General features: G+C 31.1%; 2 protein-coding genes across 2 annotated transcripts in view; one reads left to right on the top strand and one right to left on the bottom strand.

Annotated features, from left to right (window-relative positions):
- The first annotated feature begins 2,255 nt into the window (after nucleotides 1-2,255).
- Nucleotides 2,256-3,814, top strand: LOC126920051 (surfeit locus protein 1). Its single transcript, XM_050729941.1, has 5 exons — nucleotides 2,256-2,620; nucleotides 2,707-2,828; nucleotides 2,900-3,091; nucleotides 3,162-3,335; nucleotides 3,391-3,814. Exons 1-5 carry the CDS (start codon nucleotides 2,399-2,401, stop codon nucleotides 3,605-3,607), a joined length of 927 nt encoding a protein of 308 aa, XP_050585898.1. The 5' UTR covers nucleotides 2,256-2,398; the 3' UTR covers nucleotides 3,608-3,814.
- Nucleotides 3,815-4,786: 972 nt separating this feature from the next.
- LOC126920049 (glutamine synthetase 2 cytoplasmic) overlaps nucleotides 4,787-11,782 on the bottom strand; it is a 20,625-nt gene continuing 13,629 nt past the window's right edge. The window contains exons 2-3 of the mRNA XM_050729933.1: nucleotides 8,094-8,284; nucleotides 4,787-6,070 (exon numbers count right to left, since the gene is read on the bottom strand). Of these exons, the coding sequence (XP_050585890.1) occupies nucleotides 5,145-6,070; nucleotides 8,094-8,277 (1,110 nt within the window). The 5' untranslated portion in view covers nucleotides 8,278-8,284 and the 3' untranslated portion in view covers nucleotides 4,787-5,144. The remainder of the gene's footprint in view (nucleotides 6,071-8,093; nucleotides 8,285-11,782) is intronic.

Below are 11,782 nucleotides of genomic sequence, written 5' to 3'. Positions count from 1 at the left end.
ACCGACGACTTTATAACTCACCCACGGAAATTTCCGAGTACAGAGTCGTTGTCCGTGGCATATAGAACGAAAGGAATTGATACATCTACGAATAATTACTTTATAAACACCTCTTCTTTCCTTATCCATAACCACGCCCAATATTTAATCTAATGATTCTGTTTAAAAATCATTTAATATCTTCATTATCCCTAAAACATAAAAAGGACCATTAAATAAAATATTTATAGAACTATGTACACTAAATTAATAATTACTAGAATGATATTTCGAAATTCAAAACTAATAAATTACTATACAATTATTAAATATTGCAATTTAACATTTCATGACGTAAAATGTATCGTATTAAGAGCTTTTACGGTAATTAGAATAATCCTTATATTCTCTTTTAATTGAAGCATAACGTGTGACTTAATTTATTCTTATAAGTTGCTCTGAGTTTTTTAAATATATGTATACTATGCTATAAATTATACCGAAAAATGTTTCAGATAAAAGTTGAATAGCTTCAATGGGAGCATATTTTAATGCTAGGTTAGTTTCTCTATAGGTAGGTGTATAAAGGTCTTGCGAAGATCACCCTTGTTTTTTTTAATGGAATTATATATTTTTTAATACATTAATCGATGCAACTTGAGATTTTCTATAAAAATTTATTAATCTACTTGCGTCGAAAACCTATTAGTTTAGTAGATATTTTTACGTTTATTTTGTAAAACTTATTGTATGAAACACAAGGAAAATAAATACAAAACTAATGCCTTGCGTCTTCCATTTAATTAAATCAGCTGATTCATTTACGTTCCATATGCTCAGTAGCTTCTAGTAACTTAAGACATTTTTTAATTGAAAGAATGTTCATTGAGAATTATTATATTCAGTAGTCTTTTCTCTCGTCCGGAGGCTTGAACAAATGTTGCACTTATTAGGCTCTGTATTAATTGAAAAGCTTGGAGGTTTTGAGAAAATTGCAACTAGGCAGAAGCACGAAGAAAATAATGAAGGTCGATTTTTACAACTTTTTTATCTAAGCCTGTAATGAAAATTTAAACAATACGTTTTGTAGATTTATGTCAGTTATAATATGTACGTGCTGAAAATTTGATCGATGAAATTTTTATGAACCTGTAATGAAAATTTAAACAATACGTTTTGTAGATTTATGCCAGTTATATATGTACGTGTTGGACATTTTGTCGATGCAATTTTTATGAACCTGTAATGAAAATTTGTCAATCAAATTGTCAGCATGTATATATTATATAACTGATATAAATCTATAAAACGAATTGTTTAAATTTTCATTAGAAGCCCAGATAAAAAAGTTGTAGAAACCAACCTTCACTATTTTTCTCGCAATTCTGACCAATTGCAATTTTATCAGCAATTTTTTTTACACATTATCTAGTAAATTAATTCGTCTAGCTTCTCAAAAAATGTCAAGTCGTTTGATCCGATTTTAAAAGGATTATTGTGTTTTAAAGAGTATCCGAATATTAATGACGACCACTGTTAACGTATATTACAGGTGCACGGTTGTTACAGTCTTGCATGTAAAATAACACTGTTCATTTTTATTTTTTTCTCCAGGAAAATGAAAATTTAGTGAAATTAAAAAATAAATTAAGTCAAAAGGAAATTATTGACAGCTTCGGTGCATGATGAAAGATCTAAAAGTGAGCAAGGTTGTATTATTCTCTATGAGGGTATGCTGATTACATTTTACAAAACAAGATTTTATCCCATAGAACAGGTATATATGCAATATATACAATCATAAACAGAATTAGACATAAAATTTATGATTTTTAGGAAGTCATTTGAAAATTTAACTAAAATTTTTCTTCTAGATAGTTGTATGCATTGTTTAAAAATTTCTCGTTAAAGAATACAGTAATTTTATCAGTTAAGCTTTTAATACAAAGCCTGGTAAGTACTTACATCAACAGCTGCTAAAGCCTCCGAATGGAAGAAAAGAATACTGGATAGACTAGCTCTCAAAGAACATTTTCTCAGTTAAAAAAAGTTTTAGTTATTGAAAGTTATTGAGTATTTGGAATGTGAATAAGTCAGCTGATTTGGATAAATGAACAAAAAGACCATAGGACCTACTTTCAGTAGTTTGTTATCTTACCATCAGAGGACTAAAATCTAAACTACGCCTCCACTAAGTTTCCTAATACACTCGTTTCATGCTAAATCGATAAAGTTGGGAATGACTTTAACATGACAATTGGTCTGTGTCAGGTGATCAGATGATTCTATACTGTGTCTCGTGGTTCCGTGTCTATTGGTATATACATATAACCTGATGTTATATGTGCATGTACATAGTATACAATTACTGTTTATTCTAAAACATAACCTATAACCATCCAGGTGAATATCGACAAAAATGAATATACCAACTAGAAGAATTTTTATGAAAGTAGGAAAACCATATAATATTATCATTGTTCGATCTCTGAGCAAAGAAACTTTATCTCAATGGTGGTGTAAACTTACAAATCAGAAACCAAATCGCAAGACTTTCAGAAGTGATATTTATGGACAGGAACCTTATAAATCCAACTACGAGTCAAGTGATAAAATTAGTTTCCCTGCATATTGTTTATTGGTAAGCTATAAACAAAAAGTGTTATATATTGCAGAGAATTGATTATTATAAACAGTATCTTTTTGTATCAAAAAATTGAAAAACAGAGTGTACCAATTTGTGCATTTTTGCTTGGTACATGGCAAGTTCAAAGGCTTAAATGGAAAACAGATTTAGTGGAAAGGCTAAAAGAGCGTACTAGCCATGAACCTTTTGAATTACCAGAAAAGTAAGACGAATAAAATTTATAATATTTTTACTATTATAGAATTATATGGAACAATGATCAATTTTATTCAGTTTAGATGATTTGGAGACAAAGGAATATTATCCTATTAGAGTGAGAGGAACATTTTTATATGACAAAGAGTTTATGGCAGCAAATAGAAGCCTGATAAAAGATGGTAAACCATCAGATGCCAATTTTTCTTTTGGAAGCAGATCAGAAAGGGGATATCATATTATTACACCCTTTAAGTTGGCAGATAGAGAGTAAGTAGAGATGTACTAAAAGGATGTACTTTTATTTCCCTTTTGTTTTAAAGTTTAAAATATTTTGCAGCTTAACAATTCTGGTAAATCGTGGCTGGATTCCAAAAACATTAAAAAATTCACCACAGAGACACCAATTTGAGGTAGAAGGTGAACAAGAAATTGTAGGAATTTTAAGAATGAGTGAAAGAAGACCATCTTTTGTTCCTAAAAATCGTCCACATCATAATATGTGGTATTATAGGTATGTAAAAATATTAGCACTATAATTCCCAAATAAATCTTTGTTTATTTTTCAGAGATGTGAATGAAATGGCTGAAAAGGCAGACACATCTCCTATATATCTCGAAATGAGCATTAACAACAATTTGAATCAGTATCCAATTAGTGGTCAAACAAGAGTGGAATTACGAAATGAGCATTTAAATTATCTCCTCACATGGTATTGTCTGTCTGGAGCTACTGCGTACATGTGGTACTGGAAATTCATAAAAGGAATACCAATAGCATATTGAAAACAAGCATTGAGTATGCATTTAGGTCATAAAGAAAATAGTTATCATGCGCATGTATATATAAAAATCATATATTATTAGTCTAATATTTTTTTGTAATTTAATCCTAGTAATTTAATAAATAAAATATATTGTTACAATTATTCTATACCATAACAAAGTGATTGTACTATGCTAATAAAAAAATATCAATTCTTCATTAAAAAATGTCGCTTTTTATTATTATAACAACAACAGTGATAACCACTACCAACAAAATTGTCAACAATGGTCATGATATACAATTACATTGAAGAAGTCAGCATAGAAAATACAAATATGAAAATATACCATACAAATATGAAAATACACCATGTACTTTTCTTTCCTTTTTTCTTTTTAATCATTATATGTACGTATTTACTCTAGTGTAATAATCACGGCTTTCGCAATCCGCGAGTAACCGTTTAAATGATAACTACGAAAAGGGGACATATTTATTGAACTTTTCAATTTGTCGTGCCTTCAGGAAATTCTGTGATTGACAGCCATACGTATATCATCGTAACAACATATAATTGATCATGGCACCCTCCAGCATTTTCAGGTACTGAAAGAGGTATTATATTTGTCTTTTTATTAAATTTGAAAGATGAACATATATCACGTTTGAATGTAGCATATGAAATACAAAGTTTTACATATATTCTGAAATAACGAGTACCTGTCCAGACCAACAATTTTGTAAACGGTGTATATTATCATCTTGCGTCATTTTAAACAAATATATATATCTCCTCGAACGTATTAAAAAATGAAAGAAATATACAGTAGTTTTGCACAAATTACTGTGTTTGTTATCCTAAATCGGTAACGCCTCAAATCCATCAAGTGACACGTTGCAGATTGCTCATGAAACTTGTTTCGAGGAATGTAATATGCAGTAGATAATATATCAAGGTAATTCAAGAGCTATTAATATAAATATTAATTTCATGTATTTCCTTTTCTATTTCTTTCTAACGAGCACCAAAATTAATGAAAGTAAGGATAATCTATGAATCATATTAATTTCAAAACATCTACGCAATTAACGCTGAACAATATAATAAACGAAATTGGTTTTATTGTCGCGCTAGGATTAGGTTAGTAGACGTAAAAAGCATTAACACTATGTGCACGGGAAATAATCTAATAATAAACACTTTCTACGTATGTATTCAGACATATATATAGATACATAATTATAACGATCCTCCTATACCCTTTAAAAATATCAAATACAAATAACAAATCGTTCGATTTGCGAAAATTTTATAAAATATATTATTCGAATGTAAAATAAAATATAATAATTATTCTTATCAAGTATCTTGTTCGCATTTATTCTCTTCTCTTTCTTTTCATACCTATATTTCTAGCAACAATTATCGAGCAGGCTTTTTATACGTTTCCATAGAATATGTTCGACGAAAGTATAACCACTATTACACTACAAGATATCTCGTCCAATTTCTCCTTTCCATGGATGCATCCATTCGAGAATAGCTTGGGTATTTTACTCGTTTAGGACGCAGGTGCGCACTAAAGCATCGCATACCGAGTACGGATCGCAATTGCTGCTGGGTCTCCTATCTTCCAAGTAACCTTTCTTTTCCTCCGCAACACCTCGAGGAATACGAATACTAACGTTACGATTGGCCACGCCAGCACTGAAGTCGTGTATGCTGCTAGTTTCGCATTTTCCGGTTAAACGACGTTCATTGTCCTTCCCTCCGCGTGGGTCGTACGCTTGAATATGCCTGAGGTGTTGTTTGCTCAATTTGTCGATTGCCTTCTCGATCTCGGCGATACCATTCTCGGCACGCATGGCTTTTGTCGAGAAGTTCGTGTGCGCACCGGCACCGTTCCACGTACCATCCATGGGTTTCGGGTCTAGGGTGACAATCACACCATACTCCTCAGCTACACGATGAAGAATAAACCTGGCAACCCACAGATCGTCTCCACCCGATATCCCGCTACATGGACCAATTTGGAACTCCCATTGAGAGGGCATAACTTCTGCGTTAGTACCGGCAATCTTTACGCCAGCGTAAAGGCAAGCTCGATAATGAGCTTCAACAATTTCGCGGCCAATTACTTTATCGGCACCTACACCGCAATAATAAGGTCCTTGAGGGCTAGGGAAACCATTTTTTGGCCAACCGAGTGGTCTATTGTCAAAATCAAGGAAGGTGTACTCTTGCTCGATTCCGAACCATGGATCTTGATCCTTAACAGCTTCCATAGCCTCGTTACATTTGAAACGCTTATTTGACTTAGTCGGGGTCATGTCGCTGTAGTAGGTATCACAAAGTACTAGCTTGTTATTTCCGCGACGGAACGGATCATTGTAGATCGCCACCGGACAAAGATAAATGTCGCTGTTGGCACCATCCGCTTGGTATGTCGAACTTCCGTCGTACGTCCATATTGGCAGTTCTGGAAACCAGAAACCAATACATATTTGATTAAGAAATTTTCTCTAGTTATTGGCATTTATTTTATTTTACTTTCACTTTTACAATGATTTATAGACTATGAAATAATTTGTATGTTAATATGTTAATGTTGTTAAAAGGTGATTGTTATAAATAATTCATTAAACTAGATTCGACTTGATCGTAAAAGTTTAACTAAATATCAAGTAGTAAAGTAATAATAGTCAAATAATAAATCTTTTCTTTTTGTAAGAATTGATAAGCATCATTCATATAGTTGCTGATAAATATACCTACTGAAAATACTAATAAGATTTCACTTAACGTTGATATTGTATTTCGTTCTGCTTTTACTGATACAGATTCAATGCTTCATTGTAAAGAAGCGTTTTATTTTCAGATGAATAAAAGAGCTCGTGTATATTCGTAGAAAGCAGCTATTTAGCTATCTCTGTTAGCCTTGGCTATCTTTAGGATGGATTAATCTTGCAATGCTCGTAGCAGATATTAAGGGACTTGATCTATTCAAATTTTGAATTGTCTATCTATTAATGAAGAAAAATTTTATTTGTTCAATTGTTCTATGAAACATTACTTTAACATTGTAAAGAGTAGTAAGTAACTAAATAAAAAAATAAGTAACTAATAAGTAATAAGTAACATAAGTTACTCATTAATTATTAATTAATAAAAAAAATGAAAATACATTTATTTATTGGTACTATCATCCGACGAAGTTCAAAACAAACGCATATTTCGATTTACATAATCGATTCCATGCAAGTACTACTCTTAAATTGCCGACATTCAAACGTGGCCCCGTGAATTCTACGCGCCGCAGATGTTAATGATTTTGTAACGCGCGCAGAATCTCATGAAGACGGATGGATATTATTCGTAATGCTGACAAACGTTTGAGATTAATGCATATGTGCCGAGCGATCAACTATTTTGCACATCATACCTTATGTGTTATTAATATTCACAATGTATTATTCGTGAAGCTTGAACTTTGCATGCATGAATCGAAAACGAGGAAAAAGATGAAAAACAAATGTTTCGAGATGCGAAATATTAAATATAATCATCTGATGTTTATTAAACATAGTTCCTATCGTGACATAATATTCAATAAGATTAGATAATATTGACCGGAGAAGATAATTTACTGTTTTTACAACAAACAAACAATTTTGAACATTTATGAAACACTTTGTGAACACGTTTACACGTGCTCTCATGTAAGAAAGTGCTTCGATTTTTTGCCCGACCTTTAATTACGGTAAGTAATTACTTAGTTTGGTGTTTGTAATGGATCATTTGTTTCGATTCACTGAACTGGAAATCAACTAGTTCAGTCGCATTTTGATGTAACTACATGGAGTAATGAGAGTTTTGATCGGCGTAGTTTAAATTACTCTGTAATTTGAAACTGATATTAAATTAACTCTCTTTAGAAAAGGATCTCCACAATAAAAAATTATTGAAGATATGAAATTATTGATGTTTTCATGATTAAGTTTCTGTAATTAATATTGGATGAGGTCGAGATGCGTTTTTTTAACGAATAGTATACTAATAATAATATGTTAATTCGAATGAATTTAACATGTAATGAATTAAAAAGTACTAGATCCACATTTTCCAGTTATTCATCCATGATTAAAATTTAAGCATTATCTTTCGAAATAAACATAAACTCAGTAAACATTACTTTTCTCATGCATCATGGATTTACACAAATCTAGTATTCTTAATCTCTAGAATCATCTATGAAATTTAAAATATTCTTATCCCAAGAATAGGCTAAAAAAAAGGAGACCTCAAAATCTCGTCACAAATAATACATAACATTTGTTAACGAGGAACTTCCATTGGGAAGTACTCACACATACAAAAGAACTGCTGATTGATCTTGAAAAAATATTAAATTGTAGTTGCTATTTTCCTTAAAATAAAAAAAAATTACTTTTTCATGGTAAATATACTAAGATACTAACTAGATACTAGACTAAGATACTAACCTGACGGATGTTTCGGCACAAATTCTACAGTCCTGGTCTTGCTTCGCAAACCTTCACCTGTACCATCGATCCAGATGTATTTCGCTTGAATTTTATCCTCTGGTTGAGGCAGGTCAAGATACTTATTTAACAAGGTCTTGTCTAAGGCCGCGTTCGGCGACTCCTTCAGCATAACGCGCGACATAGTGATGCTGCAACACGATAAGAATGGTATTAACGACTATAACTATTATTTCCTGTGTCGAAATATAATGCAATTACATATGTACTATCAAAACGGACTACATTGTATCATAGCACCTATAATAACTAGACCGCAGGTATTAAATATTAAAAATATTATATATAAATAAATATTATTAAATATTATAACGAGTACTATACTTTGGAAATTTTACATATTTTTACGTATTATATGCATTTTAGGCATTTTTGCATCTCCAACTTCTCCATAAACGTATCCATAACATTATAGTAATACTAATAATAACTAATAATAACATATCATACAATATTTCGCTCATCCAATCGATTTTGCTCCATTATACATGAAAAATTGTTCGTGAAACAATAAAGGTAATTTTAAAATTCGATCTCTTGAAAATCTCGAACAAAGATTTTGTTTGACATTCGAATCGTTCGTTTCGATATTTGCCGGAGAGTATCGATTCTGAATTCAGACGGATGATGGCGTCGCGTAGTGGCGAGAACGTGAACTCTCCATGTGATATTAATGAGGATTCATTCGCACATGTCAGATGTAGCGGCACACGGCATAAAGGATCCTCTCGATTTATTCTCGGTAGGACAGAAAGAGAGGTGCGCCTACGTATCACGCAAGAAGCATCGGGCATCACGCAGTACGCACGCGGGAATCGCGTGCTACTCCAGCCCCAAAGAGTACACGCATGTTGCCAGTCGCCCACGAGCAACGCACTCGAATGATGTTCCTAAAGTCTTTAACTGATATCATAACTCTAACCACACACGTGCAAATATTTCGAACGTTTCGAAGGTCGAATCGGACTATTTTTAAAATTTTTCCTTTTGTTGCTCGGATGATACATATACGATGAAACCAATATATGTATAGAATGTATCAAGTGTTATGAATGTATACAATATGTAGTAAATATAAACTAACAACTTTGTATACTATTTTTATTAATAATTTTAGAGAAGCTTTGTATTACTAACATTTCGAAATGTTTATATATAAGAGTTAACATAAATTAAAGCAGAATGAGAAGGAAACTAAATGAATCTTTTAGGCACTTCAAAATTTTTCAATGGAGTTCATTCCACTTTTGTTTGATCGTTGGAATCGGATGTAATTCGATATCGATATATCGAATAATAGCTTTTTGTATATAAATTTGTTAAAATTTGATTCTTATTTATGTAATTATTCGTCTCTTATTCTGAATTACTTAGTTGTCATTTAATAAACATTGTTACAAGCGTTATTAAAATTAGTTTAGTATTCTAGATAATTAGGCAACTAAACATGAAATCAAGACTTGTGTAATCGTTTGCATAATAGGTATCTGATCAAATATATTTCAAATTAATCGTTTGTAATACCTAATCGCTGCTATGTTTATGGTTGAGAGAGATATAATCTTTCTCCGCAAATGCATGTACATTATCTAAACCGTGCAAACTATGCATGTATGTACATAAATCATTTCTTACAATAAAAACTATCATAAAGCTGAAAATCAATTGAAAATTTAGAAAATTATTTTTAAATTATAAACACATTTAAAGAGTTAAAATCATAATAGAACTTAAGTTAAGTATTACTTTAATCACGATCTAATAAAAAATATACATACATATATTTTTTGTTTCATTACTATATTAATTATATCAACAATTATTTTTTGGAGAAAGTTAATAAATATTTAAAAAATTCTCCGTAAAAGAAGAAATGAAATTTATCTTTGATCAATCAGACACTTATTCCTCTAGCTTCATTTATCATGGAATGGCGTTAAAGACACCATTTCTCTACAGCATCTTGTTCACTCGTAGTATATACAATGTACATTGTGAAACACACTGTGTAATTTACCGGTTTCTCGAGTACTGCCATTTGTAGAAAGCATGTCAGACCATATATACATATTCCTTTGAATGCAGTGAATGCATTTATAAGCTTCGCAATAATGCAAAGCGTCTCTCGATCGCGAGCGAAGAACATAAAATCTTGTCCGATAAAATTCGATCAGACTTATTCAACAGTTCTCGATACTTCTTTCGATAGTACATAGATACTTTAAGTAACTTCCCCAAATGTTCGTGAATACTCTAAATATGTACTGTAGGGTACTATCATCTTCCTGCATTTTTATAATCGACCAAAGATGATTTTAATGAACAGTGGCGTCAATCAAGTGAACAAATATTTACATACTCCTCTTTCTGATTTATCATTTAGGTCCTAATTAGTAAAGTATCACTACTCTACCGGCTAAAAATATTGTATATACTCTAATCTAATTAAAAGAGATTAATAGAAAAGAAATAAAATGCAAATAGAATTTAACCAAATAAATGTTATTAGTACGACAGTTGTACAAGGTTGTATGATTAATATAAAAAAACTAATATAAAAAATATAATAACAAATAAGAGAGGAAATCTGCATAAAATTCTGTAATCAAGATTCTAGGTCCATATAAAAATTTTAATAAAAAGATTTATGAAAATAAATTAATTTTATTGCAACTAAGATATTAGATGATAAGATGTTAAAACTATTAACCTTAAATAAAAAGAGTTAAAATCCATCCAGTGTCTTATCTATTTGTGCTAATATTATGGGCATATATACGAAAAAAATATGTAATGTGAATTTTTTGTACATACTGCAAACTACATTATTCAACTCAGCGCGTACAATCTTTTAATACACTGTAAACTATTGTAAACCTTATATTTTTTTCTCTGAAGTATTAAATAATGAAATGTGTTATAAAGAGATTAAGAAAATACGTTGACGTTATCTTAGAAAAGTTAAAAATAAGAACAGCGTTAAGAACTACACTTCAAGGTTCTGAACCAGTTATTCACTTTCACAATAATTACCAGCTTTTGTAAAGCCACTTTTAAATTTGATATGGCTATAAGTTTCATTATATAATTCTATAAATTTCATCTAGGATATCTTTTCAATAATCGTGTATAATGTACACTATCAAATAGATACGATGTAACGTTTGATATTAGGATCAATTAGGATCAAATAGAGTAATCGAATTAGATTTAAAAGCAGTAAATTGGATCGTTCATACCATTTTGATATTTTCCGATTTGTACTACCACTTTTTCCATTTCTGCTTCGAATTTTCTTATATCCTGTTAGTACGAGGTAAAGGTGCTAGTCAATCAATCACAATTAAGCATATACTAACCTAAAACATCTGCCGACAGTGATCCATTTCGGTTTTGACCCAACAGCAACATTTTTTAAGAATCTAGTTCCACACAACTTTACGAGCATGTTCGGACCCATTTTTGAATAACGTTGGTCAAACAATCGATTCGCGTTTGTCAACTTTTGTGTTAATCGAATCTCGTTCGACTTATTTGCACGAAACGAAACGATTCTTAAGAAAGAGGCACTAAGAGTAGTAAAAGCAGAGCAAATAATCGCTTCTCGGTTTTGTTATGCAAATAACACT

The sequence above is a fragment of the Bombus affinis genome, chromosome 9, assembly GCF_024516045.1.
Source record: "Bombus affinis isolate iyBomAffi1 chromosome 9, iyBomAffi1.2, whole genome shotgun sequence".
Taxonomy (NCBI): domain Eukaryota; kingdom Metazoa; phylum Arthropoda; class Insecta; order Hymenoptera; family Apidae; genus Bombus; species Bombus affinis.
Note: the sequence above shows the minus strand (reverse complement) of the source record. Positions and strands in the feature narration are given on the sequence as shown.

What these genes read in the sequence shown, in the direction of transcription:
- LOC126920051 (XM_050729941.1), top strand. Translation starts at nt 2,399, where the DNA reads ATGAATATACCAACTAGAAGAATTTTTATGAAAGTAGGAAAACCATAT. An exon ending in TCCCTGCATATTGTTTATTG is followed by an intron (nt 2,621 to 2,706) that starts GTAAGCTATAAA and finishes ATTGAAAAACAG; the next exon opens with AGTGTACCAATTTGTGCATT. An exon ending in CATAATATGTGGTATTATAG is followed by an intron (nt 3,336 to 3,390) that starts GTATGTAAAAAT and finishes TTTATTTTTCAG; the next exon opens with AGATGTGAATGAAATGGCTG.